At 33.7% G+C, this 23,343-nt stretch overlaps 1 protein-coding gene across 2 annotated transcripts in view; it reads right to left on the reverse strand.

The window, feature by feature from the left end:
* Positions 1-7,971: 7,971 nt before the first annotated feature.
* The window catches only part of LOC141446749 (octopamine receptor Oamb-like), a 191,502-nt gene continuing 176,130 nt past the window's right edge, over positions 7,972-23,343 (reverse strand). For both annotated transcript variants that reach the window (XM_074113466.1, XM_074113465.1), the window contains one exon: positions 7,972-13,391. In XM_074113466.1, coding sequence (XP_073969567.1) covers positions 11,799-13,391 — 1,593 coding nt within the window. In that variant the 3' untranslated portion in view covers positions 7,972-11,798. The remainder of the gene's footprint in view (positions 13,392-23,343) is intronic.

Consider the following 23,343-nt stretch of genomic DNA (forward strand, 5'->3'; position numbering starts at 1 on the left):
AATCGAACCCACTAAACCAACAATACACCTTAGCATTGCGGGTCTAGCCTATAACCGCCTTACATACTTTACTATAAATTTCTCATATTAACCATTAAATAAAATCCAAGACTTAGAGATAGGGAATCGAACCCACTAAACCAACAATACACCTTAGCATTGCGGGTCTAGCCTATAACCGCCTTACATACTTTACTATAAATTTCTCATATTAACCATTAAATAAAATCCAAGACTTAGAGATAGGGAATCGAACCCACTAAACCAACAATACATCTTAGCTTTGCGGGTCTAGCCTATAACCGCCTGACATACTTTACTATAAATTTCTCATATTAACAATTAAATAAAATCCAAGACTTAGAGATAGGGAATCGAACCCACTAAACCAACAATACACCTTAGCATTGCGGGTCTAGCCTATAACCGCCTTACATACTTTACTATAAATTTCTCATATTAACCATTAAATAAAATCCAAGACTTAGAGATAGGGAATCGAACCCACTAAACCAACAATACATCTCAGCATTGCGGGTCTAGCCTATAACCGCCTGACATACTTTACTATAAATTTCTCATATTAACAATTAAATAAAATCCAAGACTTAGAGATAGGGAATCGAACCCACTAAACCAACAATACACCTTAGCATTGCGGGTCTAGCCTATAACCGCCTTACATACTTTACTATAAATTTCTCATATTAACCATTAAATAAAATCCAAGACTTAGAGATAGGGAATCGAACCCACTAAACCAACAATACACCTTAGCATTGCGGGTCTAGCCTCTTAACCGCTCGGCTATCGTGGCGCCTTAAAAAAAATGTATAACTGCAGGAATCTTGAAATAAAAATAAATAAGATTTCAATTTTCCAATATTTATTCTTTATTTACATAAAATTTTTGTATATATATATTTCTTTATTTTATATATTTCATTTTTTATAATAAATTTTCTTTTCATTAATAAATTATTTAATTTTATTATATATTAAAAGCTAATTAATACCCGTTTTTCATTTTTTTAATTTTTTTTTTTTTTACACAAAAATATTTATTGAAAAATTATTATTTTTTATATGCAACAATTTACAATAAAGCTTCATTCAATTGTTATTATTATATCTTTATTATTTATAATATAATATGGATTTATTATTTTGCAATTTTTTAATATTTGAAATTATTTTGTTCAATATTTTCACCTTAAATGGAATAATTTTTTTATTAAATTTAAAATAAAATTTCAATGTACAATAAAATTCTAAAAAAATTTTATATATATACATAACATATTTACATATTTATTGTAACAAAGTATATAAGAAATTAATTACAACAATTTACAATATTTACAAAGGAAACTAACACTGCATTGACTTCGCCAGTCGATGCACAACAAAAATATTAAAAAAATTAACATTACAAAACAAACGTAAAAAAGAGGTAAATTATTAAAATCAAAATGGCGTAAAAAATAATTGCAATGCAATGTAAATGGTGAAAATTATGGATTTTATGAAGATGAAAGGAAATTTGAATTTAATATTACGAAATAATAATTATGATTAGACCATGGTAGAATTTTATGACGCCATTAATTTTACGATAAAAAGTTCCTAAGGGTGATCGCTACAGGCAATGTTTTTTTGGACTTCCTGTACTACAGCTTCCCTTCCTGACAACTTTGTCCACGTCCTACTGCCTTCTTGATGGATCGATAGTCTCTGGTATTTGGTGAAGTTATCGATTGAGAAATTATGATGTCAACTAACGTGAGTTTTTTTTTTTCTCTCTCTCTTACTGTAACTTCCTGTCTGTGTTCTTTGAATTACTCTCGTAATGTGGTTCATAATAAATTGTACATTACGATGATGTTCGCGCAGGGAAGTCTGAAACTCATTTCAGGAACACCTCTCAAATAAATTGAAACTCGAAAAAGAATCCAAATTAAAGTGATTAAATTGCGAAATGTAAGCAGGAAGTGTAGAGAAAGAAATCGTCGCAGCTATTTCCGCCCAAAATCGCCAAAATTGTGTGGATTTCTTTTTCTTTTTCTTTTTTCGTTTAAGTCATTTAAACCTTTCTTTATAATATACAATAACTAATAGAACTGTTCTACTGTGAATATCGTCAGGTCAGATAACCCTGAGGGTTGGCTATGATCAGGTTATTTGGAAGGAAATCACGCAACTTGTCCGGAAGTTGTTTTATATTGAGCCAGTCACCGGTATCAGAACTATTGCTTGAAAATTGCGGAAGTGGCTAACGCTGAAGACGTTCATTTGAACATAAAATTAGGAGTCGAGGAACACCTAGAAATTAGGTCACGTGTTAAATCAAATCCTTTAAACGCCATCAAAATATTGAGTACGAAATTTTGGTCTTCCGGTTAATTTAAAGAAAAGGGTTAATTAATACTTCCGCTCCAATAATTATTCTTTTAGTTTTCATTTAGGTTAATAAAAGTTATCATGTTAAAAAGGGCTTGAATTAAAAATATATATTTTGGACTATATTTAGAGTGCGCTGCCTTGAGTGAGATACCTAAAGCAGGTCGTGAAGGAGAGAGGGGAAGACGACTGTCTGTTCGAACCGTCATCCTGCCATATCTATACAGGACTTACTTATCTTATCTTGACACGTCTACCAACACAACACTTGGGAGCTCCACAGAGGGAAACCGCTGGTAGAATAATAATCTCTAACGTGCCCTTTTAAAACCCAACCATCCCAAACTGACAAGTTTTTTCCTGTCTGACAAATGTCGGCCGCCCTTTATTCCCATTAAATATTTAAGTCCCATCCTGTTTATTGTAAAACAGTTGGCCAGAGAAATAAATATATATATTTTCTAATCTTTCTATATTATTGTTTTTTTCCTCTAGCTCTTAGCATCACCGAAGGATTGGCCTATAGAAGCCTTCAGGAGAGAAGTAGTGGAAGGACAGGAAATCTTGGACTTTCGGGCATTGGAGGATATGATTCCTTAGGGATTGTTTTTAACCAAAAAAAAAAAAAAAACTTAGCTCTTTTACTCCTTGGTGAGAGAAAGTCTGTCAATCGAGTAAAAAGTTTCGAAATGTTGGAAATCGATACTGGCAAACGATTCCAGGGATCCAATCACGGTTAGAGGAATGCCGAAACTACGAGCCTAGGCGATCCCTAAACAAGGCTACAAGTCAGGAGAAACTGTTTGGCCAAATTATGGTCCCTAGCTTGCAATTTCTTTGCAAGATCTTTGGCTCTTTGATACCGGATATATCATAGCCCCCAACAAAAAAAAAACGATACTAAGTTTTGCAAAAGAAAAGATTTGCAGATTCACTAGCGTTTACCACATTCATACAATCCATCTTTTTTTGTCCGCTGCGCTTGCGGGGGAGAAAAATGCATTCTAAAACTTGTAAAACCTCTCTCTTAACTACAACACTTAAAGATTTGTAAAATAAATTTAAAAAAAACATTCAAGAGTGAAGAGGAAATCCCCCCCCCCCAGGCTTTGTTCCCTTATTTTGTAAACAGGAATTAAGTAAGTCTTTGTATAGGTAATTCTATTGGTAGCCCTGTTTCCACTACTAACCCCGGTTTTTTTGTCTAAAATGAAGGAAAAGTCAAGGAATTAAAGGTAAATATAAAGCTTTTCATTTGGCTTGAATAAAAGAAAATCGAATGGGAAAAAAACTGGAGAGGTTTTCTTTTTGCTTGACACTGCAGGACAGGAAGCGAAGAAAATCTCTGGGAAAAAGAGGACCTCACCGGAAGGGAGAGAATGTGCATGTGTGACTGAAGAGTAAACTATGAACACTATTTGGAGAGGACCACTGGAAAAATCAAGTAAAAACTTACTCCTCATTTATACAATTTTCTCTCCGTTTTCCCGAGAAGAAAAATAAAATCCGAAGTTGATTTGCAAATATTTCCAGGTGTTATCTAAATTGATTTTAGTTCAATTTTCTTCAAGCATATGCTTTTACTAGAGCAGGGGTGGGCAACCTATTTTAAGTAGAGAGCCATTTCTCCTTAAATAATTTTAATAAATCTTACCAAGAGCCGCAAGGATGATAGTGTAAATAACTCTGAAGCTCATTTGTATTCACAAATTATTATTTTATGATATTCAATAACATTTAAATGTTTTATATATTTATTTTCACGTATTGCGAAGTAAATAAACAAATAAATAGTAACTACACCTGTGTTTGAATGAAAATGGCGGCAGTCCTATATATTACGTACTGTATTTTAATATAATTCTATTCAATTTCAAACCTATCACACTTAAATTCTTTTTGAAAAAATATCTTTACTTTAGTAAATGAAATTTTCATTTGTTTCAATAAAATTTGAAATATACAATTTATTTTGGACAGGCTGAAGAGTCACAAAATTTGGATAAAAGAGCCGCATGCGGCTCGCAAGCCGCGGGTTGCCGACCTCTGTACTAGAGCAATAAAAAGTATGAAGTCAATCGCAAAATCAATACTTAAGTCAAAATAAATGAAAACTATATAGTTTTTAGCGAGACAACAACGTCCGGACTGCGGCAGTGCACTGACGAAAATAAAATAATCTAGTTTAACCACTCGCATGACTTCCTCGAGTCTAGTAACTCACAGGAACATCATAAAAATACCACGAAAAGCCCAAAACAAATTTTCACAGGAAAATTCTTCAAATGAAAGCTTCGATCTAAATGCAAAGCTTTGTGGAAATTTACGAGGCATATTCATTTTAAAAAAACAATGTACCAAGTGGTTTTTATATCTATTGGCGTGTCTGCCTGTGGTCATCTAAGCTCGGAAAGTCCGGAAAAATCAGTCTGGTTTAGGTGCTACACTTCCGGACACGACAAAAAAGATAACCAAAAGTACCCATTGTTACAGTTTTTTTGAAGATTTTTTCATTTTTTTTAAAAAGATTTTTCCATTAAGGGCACTTCTAAAAAGGGGGGAAAAATTGGTAGGCTTTCAATTCACCCCCCTATTCTAATGACCCCTTACAACCTCAACAAGTACTTAAGTATCTCAAGAGTTTCCACAGCATCCAGCATCAGAGCTCTTTAACTAAGGCAGAAAGGTTATAAAAAAAAACATACCCGGCAATATTGAGTAGAAGTTAAAAGATGAATTATGATTACATCTTTCTCGCCCCCACACTTATAGAAGGAAAATGGTCAAGGCAGAACCTTAAAATGGTGGCCAATCATAACTCCACATTTAAAAAAAAAAAAAAAAAAAAGCTAGTATAAATTCCATGTTTCAAAAAACGTATCAGTTAAAAATTTGTTCTTCAAAAAAATGAAGAATTTATTAATTCTTTATTTATTTACAAAAAAAAAAAATCGCACAGTTACTTTTAATTAATTATTTTTTAATTAAATTAAATTAAAACAGCATTTCTAAAAATATTAATAAAGGGTCCATTAAAAAATTAAATAATTAATTTTTTTGTTTTTTTTAATCTTTTAGAAAACACGTCACAAGAGCATTTTAAAAATTCACAGCCACATTGATACAAGTTCAATTTTTTTAGTTATTTTTGAACTAAATTAACAATCGATTTTAATAAATATAAAATTGCAACTGAAAAATCTTTTTTATTTATTAATTTTTTTTTTTACCCTTATTTATACAAATATTTTGTTTTTTATGTATATATTTTTTAATTATCCATAAGAAAGGTTTTGAGGCACTTTTTTTATACCTTAAACTATTTTATTTATTTATTAATTTTTTTTTCGTAATAAAACTTTTTTTTTAATTTAAATTAAAAAAATAAAAAAATAAAGTAATTGAACAGTTTCATTACATAGAAAATTTTAAAAGAAAACAAATTATATTGGATTTTCCCTAAATTAAGAAAAAAAATTTCTTTTTTGGTGTTGCAACTTCTAAGGCCTTAAATTTTTATATTAATTGCGAAAAAGTAAAAGGAGTTTTCACTTTTCTAAGAAAATCGGAAAATTGGTGCTGAAATTTTTTTTAAAAATGGTGAAAAGTGGGAAAAGTGTGTATACTAATTTATATTTATAAAGGAAAATTCCTATTTGCTTTTTTCTCTCTCTCTCTCTCTCTTTAGAGCTGCTTAACAGTTGGAAAATTGTTGTTTCAATTTTTTGAGTCCTAATAGCAGGAAAAACCGGACCAGAAATGAATTTTCCGTTTAGTGTATTTAAAAATAATAAATAATGTTTATTTGATTATCTTAAGAGAGATTTAATCATTAGATAAGAAGTACCCGATCTTAAAGTCTTTTCTTGGAGATTTGAAGAATACGGAAGGTTAGCCAGAGGTTGGCCAGCATTGCTACTAAATCTAAATTTAACTAAGTTACAGGTTTGTTACGAGAACCTTTCCTAATTTTTAACTGAGTCAATAGACTTATCGAATTCTTAGCCTGGAGTACTGTTACATCTTGCACAGATAATGGGGACTGAAAGCTAAAGAAAAGCCTCCTGAGTAGAACAAAGGCTAATCTGGAGAAATTTAGGCTTTCTGGAAGAAATTTTTAGGGCGAATTATCAACTCCTGCAGCAGCAGACTAAGGACTTCTTCTAAGAAGTCCTTAGTCTGCTGCTGCAGGAGTTGAAATGGCTTCCCAAATCAGGATTCTCACCTTTTTTTTATTTTAAGATCTAATCAGGGACTCTCCTCCCCTTCAGGAGATTACCGCACCTTAATCCGCACCTTTATTTTCGACGCCTATTTACCCCAGTCATCGAATTTTTGGAGTTTGCTTCATTAAACTTCTCAAGCCAGATTAGCCAAACTTTACATAACCTCAAGCTGGTCTGGTGTGGATCTTAAGCTAATATAAGGAAATGTAAGTTAATTTAAGTTAATGGATAACTTCATATCTTGGATATGAGTCAAATCCTTTGCCACGAATCCTACGAATTCCTTGCTTTCTAAATCAACCGTGGCTTCTACATAAAAAAAAAAAAAAAAATCTCATCAGTCTTTGAAGTTCCGGTCTTGGTATCAATGACGGATTGCTTAAGACAAGTTTACTCGGTGCCCTTGGCTATTATCTTTTCAACAGATGCTGCATCAATACAGAATAAAGAGGTTGTCCTAATTCTGATTTTTTGTTTTGTTTTACCAGCCTTTACTGCACAGGATGTGTACGGTTTCCTAAAAGTGTAGGCTTCCGGTGCAAGGATAACCTGCCACCTCTAATATATTCCACAAAATATCTTGCTAACCCGAGGTTAAACAAATAGGCCTAATACTAAATGTTCAAGAACTTAACCGTGGATCTTAAGATCATGCTGTTCTTAAGATTAGAGAGGCTTCTAAACTAGTAAGCCCTATAATTGGAAACTACATTAGCTGTGACAACAGATCAGATACTGGACCATTTTCACCGATAAACAGGGAATCTAATCATCACTAATTCCCCTTTTGTAAAACTACGAAACAAAGTAAATACAGGAACTCTAATTGTGAAAACCAAGCCTCATCATTTTCTCTCTTTAAGTATAAAACAAATAAATTAAAAATATAAACTAAAAGTTTTTCTTTTTTCTCAAATAACTGAGAAAAATCATTAATAGAGATTTCAATTAAGATTTGAATTAATACATTCTTATATTAATTAATACATTCTAATATTAATTAATACTTTATTATATTAATTAATACATTCTAATATTAATTAATACTTTATTATATTAATTAATAAATTCTTATATTAATTAATAAATTCTTATATTAATTAATAAATTCTTATATTAATTAATAAATTCTTATATTAATTAATAAATTCTTATATTAATTAAAACTTTATTATATTAATTAATACATTCTTTTATTAATTAATAAATTCTCATATTAATTAATACTTTATTATATTAATTAATACATTCTCATATTAATTAATACTTTATTATATTAATTAATATATTCTTTTATTAATTAATAAATTCTTATATTAAATAATAAAACAAAGAAGTGCAAAATATTAAGAGAACAATAATAATTATAAAAAATAAATAAAACAATTTAATAATAAACTACTTCTCGATTAAGTTAGCATTTTTTTAGAATATGTACGCGTTAAGTTAAGTTCTCTGAAAACTCAACTTTTTTAAAAATAAATTTCATTTTATTTTATTTTTTGTTTCACTAATAGATTTTTATTTATATATTTAAAAAAAAAATTGTATTCATAAATATTTAAACAAATACAAGTTTGAGACTTGTGCTTAAATAATTTAATTATCTTTTAAGAATAGGCGGAAGCTTTAATTAAAAAAAATAATTAGGGCGTGACGTCACAACCCTTTCTCTCGGAATTATTTCAAGACCTGCCTTGAAGTTATTTGTGTGATGGGGGCGGAATATCGTGAGACGAGCCGAACGCAAGCAGCGTTCCGAATAAGGTGGGTTGGCTATCGTTAAGGAGTACAAGTACTGATGAATGCTCCCTATTTACGCTTGCAAAAGAATGAGATTGTTGATTCTGATGAGCGGTGAGCGAGAAGCTCTATAGATATTTCGTCAAGACATCCTCAGCGGGTGAGGGATGCTGTTGTTGCTTCGAGGATTGCCAGCAAGTGGGTTTTTTGCCACACTCTATTTTGTCCATCACACTTTAATGAGGAACCTCATGGATATAAAGAAAAAATGATGCGGAGAGTTACCCACAGTTACCTACAGACTCCCAAGGAATAGTCCAGAAATGGCGGAGGATCATAGGTGCTGCCCACCCTAAACGAGGTCTCCTGGCCTCGCCGAAACAACGGAACTTGCCAGAATCCCTTCTTTCCAAAAATAGTTACCGGGAAAAGATGGCCAAGCGCATGCAGGAAGTCTGGCACCATGTCCAATCAGGCCATTGGCCGATGTAAACAGGATTGTTGAACAATTCAACTATACGGGCGAGCCGATTCAGCCTGAATCTCTAACTGGGGAAGGAGAAGATTTATGGTGTAACATGGATCTTATTCGGGAACGACGTTCAAATTTGAATCGTTCAGGATATACATTGAGGGATCCTTCCCCAGGAAGCTTCCGTATCCCCCCTTAAATTTCGCTCCTTGAGAGTTTACTTTCAATTTAAACAAAAAAAAATAAATAAAACAATCCATCTTCCAAGTTTTATCCCTTAAATGCCTAATTTATACCCCACTACCGTCATGTTCACGAAAACAATACTTTGACTAAAATTAATAAGTAGGATTTTCATCAGTCAGTAGAAAATTGGATTCTCGCTAAGAGGCAGCTAGACAGGAAGGTAATTAGAAAATCAGAACTCTAATCCCAGTTCAGCATCTACTGGAACACATTCATCATTTTGTGAACTGAAACTATGAAACCACAATTATGCCCCCATATCCCGGATCCACCTCACAAAAATTTAGTGCTATTTCATGTTTTGAAAATTCAAATGCATATAAAAAAAGTATTTTGTAGACAATGTACTTATCGTAAAACATCTTAGTTTAAAAAAAAAAAAATTATTCGAAATGAAATCGTGAGAGAGCATTGAAATAATTATTCAATATAATTAATGTAGTAAATAACGTAAATAATGCTGATTCAACATTCATTATTTTGTTTCAATTATTTTTTTTCAGGCGGGGCTTAACGTTCAACTACCAATTAGGTGTCGTGGACGGAGGCGACTAGCAAACATACTGTACTGTAAATTTCTCATATTAAAACCAGTAAATAAAATCCAAGACTTAGAGATAGGGAATCGAACCCACTAAACCAACAATACACCTTTGCTTTGCGGGTCTAGCCTATAACCGCCTAACATACTTTACTACAAATTTCTCATATTAAAACCATTAAATAAAATACAAGACTTCGAGATAGGGAATCGAACCCACTATACCGCAATGCATATTAGCTTTGCGGGTCTCGCCTCTTGACCGCTCGGCTATCGTGGCGCCTTATTTTGTTTCAATTTTAATGATAATGGTCTCCCTCCCAAAAATAAAATTAAATTAAATTGCATAGCCCCTTCTCCAAGAATTAGATAAAAGTAATTCACTAAAAAACTGGAAGTTCTCATATAAAACAAAAATAATAATTAAATAAATTTTTAAAAAAAAAAACTATACCTAGCTGGATGCGATCCCTAAACTCTGCTCATCAGAGTATCAATCTAAAAAAAAAAGTCCCTAAATTCATTCCTAATTAATTACTTTAATTAAAAAAATTAATTAAAACAACCTCATCTTTTTTTTAATCCATTAAATTATTTCATCAATTCCTAAATATTTCTTTTTTTGTTTTCAAATTTAATTTTAATACCCTGAGTCTCCATAAATCATTTATATTTTATACTTAGTATTAATTACATTTTTTTGATTAATTAATAAAAGAGAAGTTTTTTTGGTAATTAATTATCCAAATTGATTTAATTTGGTTTAAATGTTAGAAAAATCAATTTTTCATTCAAGATTAGGCCTTGACAAAGATATAAAATCGATAACTAATTAGGCCCTAATTAAAAAAAAGAGTCTATTATAATTAATATAATTAATTTTTAAAATTCTATTTTTATTATTATTAAAAAAAAAGTAACTGTGCAATTTTTGTTCCTGAAATTAATTTATTGGTGATTAAAGAACAAATCGTGAAAACGCGATTGATTTCTGATGGCTGAATTTGAAAGGCAGCGTTTAAATTAAATTTAAAACAAATAAAAAAGGGTATTCTTTCCCTATATTTCTATCTCTCTCTCTTTCTCTACCACGTCATAAAATTTTAAGTTTAAATTTTAACAAAAATTTGGTTTACGCAAAACAGAAAAAAAATTACGGAATTACTTTTGTGTGTGTGTGTGTTAGTTATTGTAATCGTATACATGTATTAATAATTAATTTGGTAATAAAACAAGATTTTCCCTTTTCTTTTTCAATTTTCTTTTCACTTAATTCGCCCATTAATTAAGGAAAATGATTTAAGCTTAGGACGGCGCATGCTCTATATTCACTACTATGAATATAACATGAGTGGCATGAAAGGTAATTAGACACGATTAGACAGGATGAGACAGAACTAGACAGGTTTAGACAGGTTATTATCAATAAAATTGAACAAAATGAACGGCAATGTTTCACAACATAGAATCAGCTTATTCTATCAGCTGTAGCACTGTTTAATTTCTATAATTGTAAATAGCTTTGGATTTTTCATCTATTTTTTTGTGGAGTTTCATTCATCAGATTAGTGCAGAGGATTTTTATTTCCATTATCCGAATTTCCATCAAATAAATGAAAATAAACCTGGGATTACCATTAAAGGATAAAATCCACCATATTAAAATAACGATAAAGCTATAAATTTTTCCCAATAATGTTTTTTACAGAACTTTTGGATATAAAACAGAGAAGCTTGTGCTTTAAAGCTCTGTAAAGCTTTTTTTTTATAATTATAATGCGATTTATAGGGGTGGGGACAATGAAAATGGAAAATGTATGATTTTGGCATTTATTGTGGTTAGAATTACTGCGTAATAATAATAAGTAGTCAACAATATGTGGCGTCAGTATTTCTTATAAATGTAATAATCAGCTGATATTAAGAGCGCCAAATTGAATAATAATACCATGGTATCACTGTTACTGTTTCCCGTGGTTCTTTATCAATAAAATTTTCCTCTACAAAACAAAATATTGAGAAAAAAAAGGAGGGAAGATTGAGAATTAGATTAAAAGAATGAAAGCACAGCAACAACAACAACAACAACAACAACAATTCAAACGAATTTCGACGAAACGTTCAACAAAGTCTGATTAGCTCGCAACAAAGCTAATGCCACATTTGGTGGTCACCTGGACTCTGAGCCGGCATCATTGTTCGCATCACTGTCTGAGTGATGATGCACGTGATGGTGATTCGGTATGAGTTCGTTGTTGTTCAACGAGGAGCTTCGTTGATCCGTTCTACGTACGCCCAGATGTGAAGCGTCAGAACCACGTCTAGTATACCTAGACGAACCGCGCTGGCCTCGTTCTCGTGTGCATATACATTTGCAGATGATTCTTTTAAAAGCGAAACGGAAGTCCTTGCTGAACAGCGCGTATATACATGGATTTATGGCTGAATTACAGTAGCCCAGCCAGAATAGCACTGAGAATACCATCGGGTGGATGCACTCATCGCCGCAGAATGCTAAAACTAAGTACATCGTGAAGAACGGGAGCCAACAGAATATAAATCCGCCGACGATTATGCCAAGCGTTTTAGCCGCTTTGGTCTCCATACGAAAACGTTTCACTTGGGCTTTTATGTTTCTCTTGCCCATACGGGAAATGAGTTTCGGTTTTGCTGGATTGTTTTCATCGTAGGTCGGGGACGGAGAGAGATCCTTCTGGATGGTGACGCTCAAAGGATCGCCCAACAGCCTAGGTCTGGTCGGTTGGCCTTCGCTGCTCGTTCGCCTTGCTCGGCGATGCGATGCTAAACGGTTACCGCTGACCCGTAAATGGCAATTCGGATCTTTTCTATATACAGAGCTAGTCTCATTACCCGTATAGTGTACAGCGAATAGCTGGCCGCTTGGAGGCGGTGAATTACTGGATATCGACGATTTTGGACTTGTTGGTGGCGGAGAATTGTTGTTCACCGCTGAAATAGCGTCCGAGCTTGGATAACTTACGCTGATCTTGATCCTTTCATGGCGTCTTGTGTTCTTCTTCTCGGGTGACTTGCCGCCGCCACCAATTCCGCCTCCGCTTCCTCCTCCTCCTCCTCCACCACCGCCGCAACCACCTGGGGAATTAGTGACGGAATTAGCCGCCGAGTTGGTTGTCGTGGTGCTGTTACTACCACTACTCCCTTGCATCACAGATCCACGGCCACGATGAATTCTCAGCGTTAATCGTTGTTCATCAAATCTATTACCAATACCTCTATTCCCTTTGGTTAACTTGAAGCCTTGATTAATAGCTCTAGTAGTTTGCACGGCCGCTCTATAGATTCTCCAATAAAAGAACAACATCACAAACATGGGCAGATAGAAGCTGCCCAACGCTGAATAGATTACATAACCAGCGTCGTTGGTCAACTCGCAACGCCAAGGACAGGGTGGTTCCTCGGTGGGCGGTGCTGTCGGCCATTGTATGACGGTAGCGCCTCCAGGTGTCAACGGCCTGCCTGGTCCTTCTGGTATGACGGTATTTTGCGTAGTGTCCTTCCATCCGACCAACGGCGGAAAACAAATCAAAAACGACAACACCCATACGGCCGCTATGAGTATCTTAGCTCGCCTGTTCGACATAATACTAGGATATGTGACTGGTCTTGTGACGGCCACATACCTGTCCAAGGAGATAGCGCAAAGATTGAGTATTGATGCTGTGCACATCCAGACGTCTAACGCTAGCCACGCTGAACACCAGAAGTCCCCGAATATCCAAACCTGGAAAAAGAAAAAACAAAAATCATTAGAATTAATTAATTTATTTGTTAATTACATCCAAATATTTGGAGCAGTGGAGGAACTATCTAGGGCTCCAGTTAAAGAAGACAGAGTTGACGAAAGCCAAGTAAATAAGACTGGGGTATTAGGTGCTCTCTAGCAGACAATTAGATAACTATAAATGACGTAATATTGCAAAAAGTTTTACCACAGTTTTTTTATTGGATCGCGTGTTAAAGATGTCAGCGGAAATATGAGAATCTGCCCCCAGAATGTTATTATACTATGGCATGTGCCAACTTCCTCCACGGACGGCCAACTAGATAGATTCGCTCACAGACTGGAGGAAAACTATTTTTAGTACTCGTTGTGGGGAATATTTTCTGTTTGTTTTTTAGTTTCATATTTCATGTCAGATTTATATTAACTTTAGAATAAAACTATTAAGTATAGTAAAAAAAAAAAAATACTTAGCTCGCAAATAAACTCGTTTTTTAAAGTATTTAAGCATCAATCACGAACTTTTTTTTCCATTCTTATTTTATTATCATTGTGCCAGGATTTTCTTTTTTATTGCGATTTTTTCACCGGATATACGTCATTTGATTGACGTACCTAAGTCTTCAGAGATGAATATTTTCCGGCCAGCAACTATTCTTCCGGCATCAAATTAAAAAAAAAAAAAAAAAATCCGTGATAGGAGCCTGATATAAGTAAACTAGTTTTTGGAAGGAAATGACGCGAATGAGGCTGTGGTGAATCCGGCTAAGACTCACAGGACTTCCTCTTACGTCTCCCCTTCTCATGATTCTACTTACTCACAAACTTCCTTCAAACTACGAATAACAGTTAGTAAAGTAATGGCCTATTTTTTCAGGCGGGCTTTACGTCCAATTACCAAATTAGGTGTCATAGACAGAGGCGACTAGCAAACATACTTTACTATAAATTTCTCATACTAACCATTAAATGAAATCCAAGACTTAGAGATAGGGAATCGAACCCACTAAACCAACAACACATCTTAGCTTTGCGGGTCTACCCTATAACCGCCTAACATACTTTACTATAAATTTCTCATATTAACCATTAAATAAAATCCAAGACTTACAGATAGAGAATCGAACCCATTAAACCAACAATACATCTTAGCATTGCAGTTCTAGCCTATAACCTCCTAACATACTTTACTATGAATTTCTCATATTAACCATTAAATAAAATCCAAGACTTACAGATAGAGAATCGAACCCACTAAACCAACAATACATCTTAGCATTGCGGGTCTAGCCTCTTAACTGCCTAACATACTTTACTATAAATTTCTCATATTAACCATTAAATAAAATCCAAGACTTAGAGATAGGGAATCGAACCCACTAAACCAACAATACATCTTAGCATTGCAGGTCTAACCTATAACCGCCAAACATACTTTACTATAAATTTCTCATATTAACCATTAAATAAAATCCAAGACTTACAGATAGAGAATCGAACCCACTAAACCAACAATACATCTTAGCATTGCGGGTCTAGCCTCTTAACTGCCTAACATATTTTACTATAAATTTCTCATATTAACCATTAAATAAAATCCAAGACTTACAGATAGAGAATCGAACCCACTAAACCAACAATACATCTTAGCATTGCGGGTCTAGCCTCTTAACTGCCTAACATATTTTACTATAAATTTCTCATATTAACCATTAAATAAAATCCAAGACTTAGAGATAGGGAATCGAACCCACTAAACCAACAATACATCTTAGCATTGCAGGTCTAACCTATAACCGCCAAACATACTTTACTATAAATTTCTCATATTAACCATTAAATAAAATCCAAGACTTACAGATAGAGAATCGAACCCACTAAACCAACAATACATCTTAGCATTGCGGGTCTAGCCTCTTAACTGCCTAACATATTTTACTATAAATTTCTCATATTAACCATTAAATAAAATCCAAGACTTACAGATAGAGAATCGAACCCACTAAACCAACAATACATCTTAGCATTGCGGGTCTAGCCTCTTAACTGCCTAACATATTTTACTATAAATTTCTCATATTAACCATTAAATCACAAATGATGACAAATTTATATTATATCAAATTAAAACATTTTCTACTTTATATTTTTAATCTTTATTATCAAAGTAAATTATTGTTATTGCATTATTCCAATTCTAATTTAAATTTACATATTCTAGTACCTATCTTTTTTTCTTTCTTTGCCCGTTTGTGCAGCATCAGTTTGTAGTTCTGTAAACATCATTTCCAGTTAAAACGACTTTCCATCCAATTTATCTCTCGTTCTATCTCATTACACTAAGTTCCAACTATTATTCACTAACGGTGCCACACTTTTCCTTCTACGTCAAAGGGAAAATTACTTCAAATGAAAATACTAACTGTTTTTCCACTTTTTAAACATTTTGAAATGAATGTTCATAGTACAATTAACATTATTTGTTAATAAAAAATTGTTTTTAAATTCTCTTTTCGAAAATTTAAATTAAACTATTATCTGATTGCCCAGATTCCCTACTTTAAGCTATTAGGTGAGAGGGGGGGCACATTTGAACAGAATTTACATTTTCTGTTCACAGAGTGCGCAGAGAATCGTATTATTGAACCTTTTCATTTTGTTTTCTACAACTTTCAAGTCTTCTGTAACAGATCTATATCAATAATTACTTTACATACATATCTATATTTTTTTAATTTTTAAAAATTTTTGAGTCAAATGTTAATATCTGCCCCATCTGGTAGGGTACCTTTGAACACAGTATAAAATATAAAGAAATGATATTTACTTTACTCTGAATCTACCTTCTATCAGTTATTTCTCTCACTACTACATTACTTTCTCTTTTAAACCACTGAAATCTAGTCCAAAAAATCAAGAATGACTCAGTTTGGGGATGTTGTACCCAAAGTGGTGATGGCTTTAGGAAGTTTGAACCAAAATATTCGGTTTGTTGCGCTTCTTAATGTAGTAGGTTCGAACCACTTTCCCCTTCTCTGTGAATAAACCCCCAAAAAATGTCACAAACTTACAGAGGTCGGTAGGGTGGCACATTTTAAATGTGCCCCCTATCCTTCCATAAAAGGAAATATAAAATCCAACTCTTTTTGTGCAAGCACAACAGACTTTTGTAAATACTAGGTTTTTAAAAATACCGAATTCCAAATGGTAATATGGGACTAACAATACTTGCACCTTGTCCACTACAAATCTTCACAATACACTTCCGAAACTGCTACAAAAATCTTACTTCCACCTTACAAAATAAAACATTCCTCAATTCTGGACTTTACCAAACAATGAAAACGAAGGGAAACTCTATCGATAATACAGCAGGTCTACCACAACATATGGAGAGAATTAATCAATCACAAATGTTTCAAATATTTGGCGAGAAATTCAAACTGTTCAAAGGTACCCCCCCCCTGTTTAAATGTGCCCCCTCTCCCCTACATCCTGTATTAAGTTCAAACTTTATAAGCTTCAAGTACACGCAGTATGGAATACGGAATTTCTTTCAACTAAAAGTTGATAATAATCTTAAATACGAAGAAAAATCTCAGAATTTGGAAAAATCTTATCCGATAATTGAGTCCAATCAACGTCATCAATTGTTAATTAGGTTAATATCAACAAGTTGGGACGTCAGCATGCCAATAATGTCAATAATAATACTGAGAAATTACTTATTTAAAGAAAAGAAAAAAAAAAACTAAGTTACGTCATATACTTGCATTATAATTAACTGGGTTATCATTGATGATGACATCGAATTACGTCACCATTTTCTCTTCTTTAATTATTTCTTATTTTGTTATTACACTAATACCAAAGTCTTTAAAAAATTAGGCATAAAAATGAAAAAAGGGCTGTATCCATTGTTTTATTGATTGTAAAATAAATAATTTAAGTTGGTACGGAGGGGATACCAATCCAGTCGAACTTTATTATTAATTCAACTTTTACAAAAGAATTTATCGATTTCCCCATTCGATTAGTGACAACTTTCATGGAACTGATAGGAGTATAGCTTAAAAGTAGCTGTGGCTTGTTTTTTGGTATCGTGACAGGTTTAGGGGAAAAACTATTTTTTCTTTATATGGCCATTTGTAATCGTTGTGACCGACTTTTGGATGAATAGCGACAACGTATTAGTGGTTAGTATTTGGTGTTTCCAATGTTACACATTGGGGGGGGGGGTTGCTGATTATCCTGGGGTTCCTGGAGTCGTTTGGTCCATGAAGAGGAGGAGATCTACGGGCATGCTGAGACCAATGAAGATCATGTAGCAAAAAACGGTAGTTGGGTAGAACGGTGGAGTTCCTAAAGAGAAAGAAGGCTTTAGCAACAAGAAAGGGCCCCAGAACTTGTCCAAGTAAATAATAATCCCACTAAGATAAGTATTTCTAGTTATCATTGCATCCAGATTAGATTAAATAGTTTCGTAACACATTGGGGGGGGGGGGTAACTGATTATCCTGGTGTCCCTAAAGTCGACTGGTCCATGAAGAGAAGGAGATCTACGAGCATGCTGAGAACAGTGGAGATCATTTAGCAAAAAACGGAAGTTGGATAGAACCGTGGAGTTCCTAAAGAGAAAGAAGGCTTTAGCAACAAGAAAGGGCCCCAGAACTTGTCCAAGTAAATAATAATCCCACTGAGATAAGTATTTCTAGTTATCATTGCATCAGGCTAACCGCAGAATTAATCCGTCAAGGCCCACATGGGGCTATAAGGATTTTTGTAGGTCTATTAACTAGGCCACTGCAGGCTGCAGAAAACACATACATCGCATGGGCAGATGGCTAGCCTTTGTAGGTTCTGTCAGGAGGAGGAGGAGGAGGGCGCGGCACTCTGCACGTGTTGTGTCAGTGTGAGGGGCTAGTCTGGGCTAAGGATGTTACTTCTCGGGGGAGGAAAAAAACCAAGGCCTGAGGAGCTTTACCCAAAGAGCCGCTCTCCAGCATCAAGAGAGTCTGAATAAAAGGATAGGTCTCGAGGGTGAGCTTTAGAGTGAGGGGAGCCACAATAGATTCAATGGGGTCGCAGCGGCGTAGGCCTTGAGGCCGCCCTAGTTTAATCTAATCTAATCATTGCATCCAGATTAGTTTAAATAGATCCCTAAGTTGAGGAAGCAATTTTCTGCTATGAACCTTTTTTTTTTTCATGCTATTATCCCAGAGCTGTTGTTGCCTTAAAAATAGCCTCAAAATGGCCAAAATAAAATTGTCCCATTAAAAAGTATTTAAATGCAAAGTTTAGAGGACATTTAGAAGAAGTTTTCGAAATAAGTAATGCGAATACTTCCGGTAGTTGTTTTTTTGGGAGGGGGGGAATTTCCTGCCGAACTCTGCCTTTAATCATGAAATTTAACCCGCTTTTTTATGATATAAAACATGCAGAATGGTGTACACTATTCTAGAATTGGATACTTTAGAAGGAAGAATAGCCACTTCCGCTTTCCAAGAGTCCCTTTAATCAAATCGTACTTGGGAAAAGGCCAACATTAATGCAAAGAAAATAAAAAGTAAAAAAAAAAAAAAAATACGAGTTATTTTTAAGGGAATCTCAAAGTAGGAAATAATCCATTCTGTTTATTGGTACTTCCGGTTTCGGATTTTCACAAAAAAAAAACTCGAAAATTCGGACTCAAAACGAGATATTTCCGGTGAAAATTCGAAAAATAGAAACTGGTAAGATCGTCATGCTTCCTCTGACGTAATATAAAAGAAAAAAGGTACAATACAAAAATAACAGCTGGTTTGATATTAATTTGTAAACACGAAATTTATGACTTGATGGGTGCAATCAACTTAAAAGTTCATAAAAAAAAAGCCAAGTATATCTTTATTACTTGAAAGTTTCAAGTGGCAATAAAAACGGAAACAAATTAGTTTAAAAATTTATCAATATTTTTTAGAAAGCACTTAAAAAATAAAAAAAAGCATGGAAAACATAATGGATGCTGTCTATATGGACCACCGTCTGGAAAGCATTAGCGCCGGGATAATGTTTTCCTACTAAGAAAACCTATTTAGGGTAAAGAAATAATGCTATAAAGGAAGATTTATTATGAAAAACCCAAGCAGTCTAAAAGAAAAACTCAAAAGAAAAATGACGAGCAAAAAAAAACACTTCCGAGTAGACGGTAAAGAAACGGCCAGACATTAAGCCACAAGCTTCCGCCCGCTCACCACCACACCCACAGAGAATGTAACGTGGTAACACTAAAAGACACTTTGTGATACTAGAAATTTAAAAAAAAAACATTAAATAAATAAATACCATAAAAAATACGAAGTTAACTAAAAATTTATCAGACAGTAAATAAAACCTAAGATAAAAATTCAGTCTGTCAGTCTTCAGTTAGTTATAACTGAAAAGGACATCAACCTATACAATAAAATTCAGTATACCGCCATATTTTACAAGAATTTGGTCGGAATAAAACAGTTAAGTTAAAAATTACATCAATTTTTTCAGTCAAAATTTTTATTGCATAAACTGATTCTTTATGAAATACCTACGGAGGGAAAAATAGTAAAAAAATTCTAAACTATTGTTTCCATGGAGATAATTAGGGTTAAAAATCTTAATGGCGGAACGAACAAGTGTCTAGTGGGCGTATACGCTGGCCAATAGAACTGTAGGAAGGTAGTGGTCAATTACACGCCCACATACCACTTCTATCGTCCACCATTAAGACTTTTGAGGCTTTAAATTCTCATCAAAAATGTACTCTAGTATTTTTTCACTATTTTTCCCTCCAGAGGTATTTAATAAAGAATGAAATTAGGCAAAAATAAAAATAAATGATTTTGAAGATTTATTTTCCATTTAACTATCTACTATGATTTATGAACGATTGCAGAATAAGTTTTATTTCAATGATGATTTACCTAATTTTGATTTGATTGAAGAACTTGATCGGAATAAAACAGTTAAGTTAAAAATTACATTAATTTTTTCAGTAAAAAATTTTATTGCATAAACTGATTCTTTAAGAAATACCTACAGAGGGAAAAATAGTAAAAAAATTCTAAACTATTGTTTTCATGGAGATAATTAAGGTTAAAAATCTTAATGGCGGAACGAACAAGTGTCTAGTGGGCGTATACGCTGGCCAATAGAACTGTAGGAAGGTAGTGGTCAATTACACGCCCACATACCACTTCTATCGTCCACCATTAAGACTTTTGAGGCTTTAAATACTCATCAAAAATGTACTCTAGAATTTTTTCACTACGTTTCCCTCCATAGGTATTTAATAAAGAATGAAATTAGGCAAAAATAAAAATATATGATTTTGAAGATTTATTTTACGTTTAACCATCGACTACGGTTTATGAATGATTGCAGAATATGTTTTATTTCAATGATGATTTACCTAATTTTGATTTGATTGAAGAACTTGATCGGAATAAATCAGTTAAGTTAAAAATTACATCAATTTTTTTAGTCAAAATTTTTATTGCATAAACTGATACTTTATGAAATACCTACGGAGGGAAAAATAGTAAAAAAAATCTAAACTATTGTTTCAATACAAATAATTAAGGTTAAAAATCTTAATGGCGGAACGAACAAGTTTCTAGTGGGCGTGTACGCTGGCCAATAGAACTGTAGGTAGGTAGTGGTCAATTACACGCCCACATTCCACTTCTATCGTCCACCATTAAGACTTTTGTGGCTATAAATGCTCATCAAAAATGTACTCTAGAATTTTTTCACTACGTTTCCCTCCATAGGTATTTAATAAAGAATGAAATTAGGCAAAAATAAAAATAAATGATTTTGAAGATTTATTTTACGTTTAACCATCGACTACGATTTATGAACGATTGCAGAATATGTTTTATTTCAATGATGATTTACCTAATTTTGATTTGATTTAAGAATTTTGTCGGAATAAAACAGTTAAGTTAAAAATTACATCAATTTTTTGTCAAAATTTTTATTGCATAAACTGATTCTTTATGAAATAAAGTCTAAACTATTGTTTTCATGGAGATAATTAGGGTTAAAAATCTTAATGGCGGAACGAACAAGTGTCTAGTGGGCGTGTACACTGGCCAATAGAACTGTAGGTAGGTAGTGGTCAATTACCATTTCTATCGTCCACCATTAAGACTTTTGAGGCTTTATATTCTTATCAAAAATAACCCATAGTTTAAAAAGCACTAATCTAAAGTTAGTTTTGATTAAGAACTTCTGATTTTTTTGGGGGACTTATTCGTAAATCACACACACACACACACACACAATCGAAATGAACGAGAGCTAAGATTATTGTTTTTATAAGTTTCAGGTAAAATTTTAAAACCAAAAATCAGTAAATCTCAGTAAATTCTCAGTAAATCCTCTTTAGTGGCGGAAATGAAATTTTTTAAAAAAAGGAACTCACTAAAAATAATCCTTTGGAAATGAACGGAAGTGTGCGTGTGGTTGGAACAATTAGGAAATGTGTAGCTACGTATTTTTAGAATGAATCGCATTATTACAGCTGATCCAATTACATAGTAGTTTCTATTTTATTTCCGTTTTATTTCCTCTTGACCGGAATGAGTATTTAGCATGTTTAAAAAAAAACGGAAATAGCACAAGATTTTATATATATCGCCATAAATCGATTATGTCGTGCTATAAAATGATTTTACTTAATCATATTTAATTTGAAGTTGTTTTCTTTCATTTTTTTTTTGGCAGTCTGTATTTGGAAAGTGTTTTATTTTTGTTTGGGGGGGGTTTTCTTGGAGACAAACTAAAAGAAAAAATCAATCGAAGAAGAAAATTAAGATGTCAATAAATTCTGTTTTATCTAGTGGCTTGATTAAAGTATTGATGGAAAATGTCGGCCAAATCAGGCGAGGATTTTTCTTTTTTTTTCTTCTTTCTTTCTTTATAGCTAGCCCCCTCTCTGTTTTCCTCATTGACGTCACACCATGCGACGTAATGAATTTCACTAAGAAGAAAAATAAGTGGAAAAGCGTCTGGAGGGGAATGCCTCATTCACACGAACGATTCTTTCTTTAACTCACTGGCCGCTTTTCTTAGCTAGCCTGGTTCTAAATATCTCTCTCTAGATGACAGAATTTAATTTCTCTCTTTAATGGTTGATTGTCACTAACAAAGTGGAAGTAATGGGAGTTTTGAATACTGTTTCGGCCTGCTTGGTCCCCTGGTCACTCCAGGATTCCGGTTAACGAACTTGCTGATCAAAAAAGGCAAAGGAAGGAGCTGCTCTTAATAACAATAACTCCTCAGCCCACATTATCCCTGTATCCTATCGACGTTGTAGAACAAAGCAGTGGAGCAGTGGATTTTGGAAGGAACATAGGGGGAAACGGTGGAGATCCCCCTGAGCTGAAAATACCGCCAGGCTAAAGAAAAGTCTTGGCCAGTCAAAAAAAACGGATATAGTTGGTTTTTTAGCAGGTCCCAGGATCCGGCCAGTTGGTTCAAGTGTTGGTTTGGAAATGCGAATTTTGCGTACCATCTTTTTTAAATGCGGCCAGGTCGCCAATTTGGGCCGCCGGCTGTGATGAGTCCAATGAGACTGTACAGCACATTGTAGGAGGTGTTGTCCCCGTTTATTCCAAAAACTAGGGATTCCTCGTCTTCGGTAAGGTCAAATGTCTTCCTACCCGGAGATTGTAGCATCTGTTAATCTTTACCAGAACTTTCCTAGGTTTATTCCAGTGTACTAGGCCAGGGATCGGCAACCTATTTTAAGTAGAGAGCCCTTTTTTTTTCCTTAAATAATTTTAATAAATCTTACCAGGGAAGGGATTAGCTATGCGGTTAGCGTACTGGACTCCCACGCGGAGGTCCCCGGGTTCAAGAATCCAGCTGCTGACCCTTACGATTTTCTCTTCCTAGGAGCTTCTTACAGCTCACTGTCCGGTGATGGATA

Source organism: Rhodnius prolixus, unplaced genomic scaffold, assembly GCF_049639745.1.
Source record: "Rhodnius prolixus isolate KJV_2025 unplaced genomic scaffold, Rpr scaffold_7, whole genome shotgun sequence".
NCBI lineage: Eukaryota > Metazoa > Arthropoda > Insecta > Hemiptera > Reduviidae > Rhodnius > Rhodnius prolixus.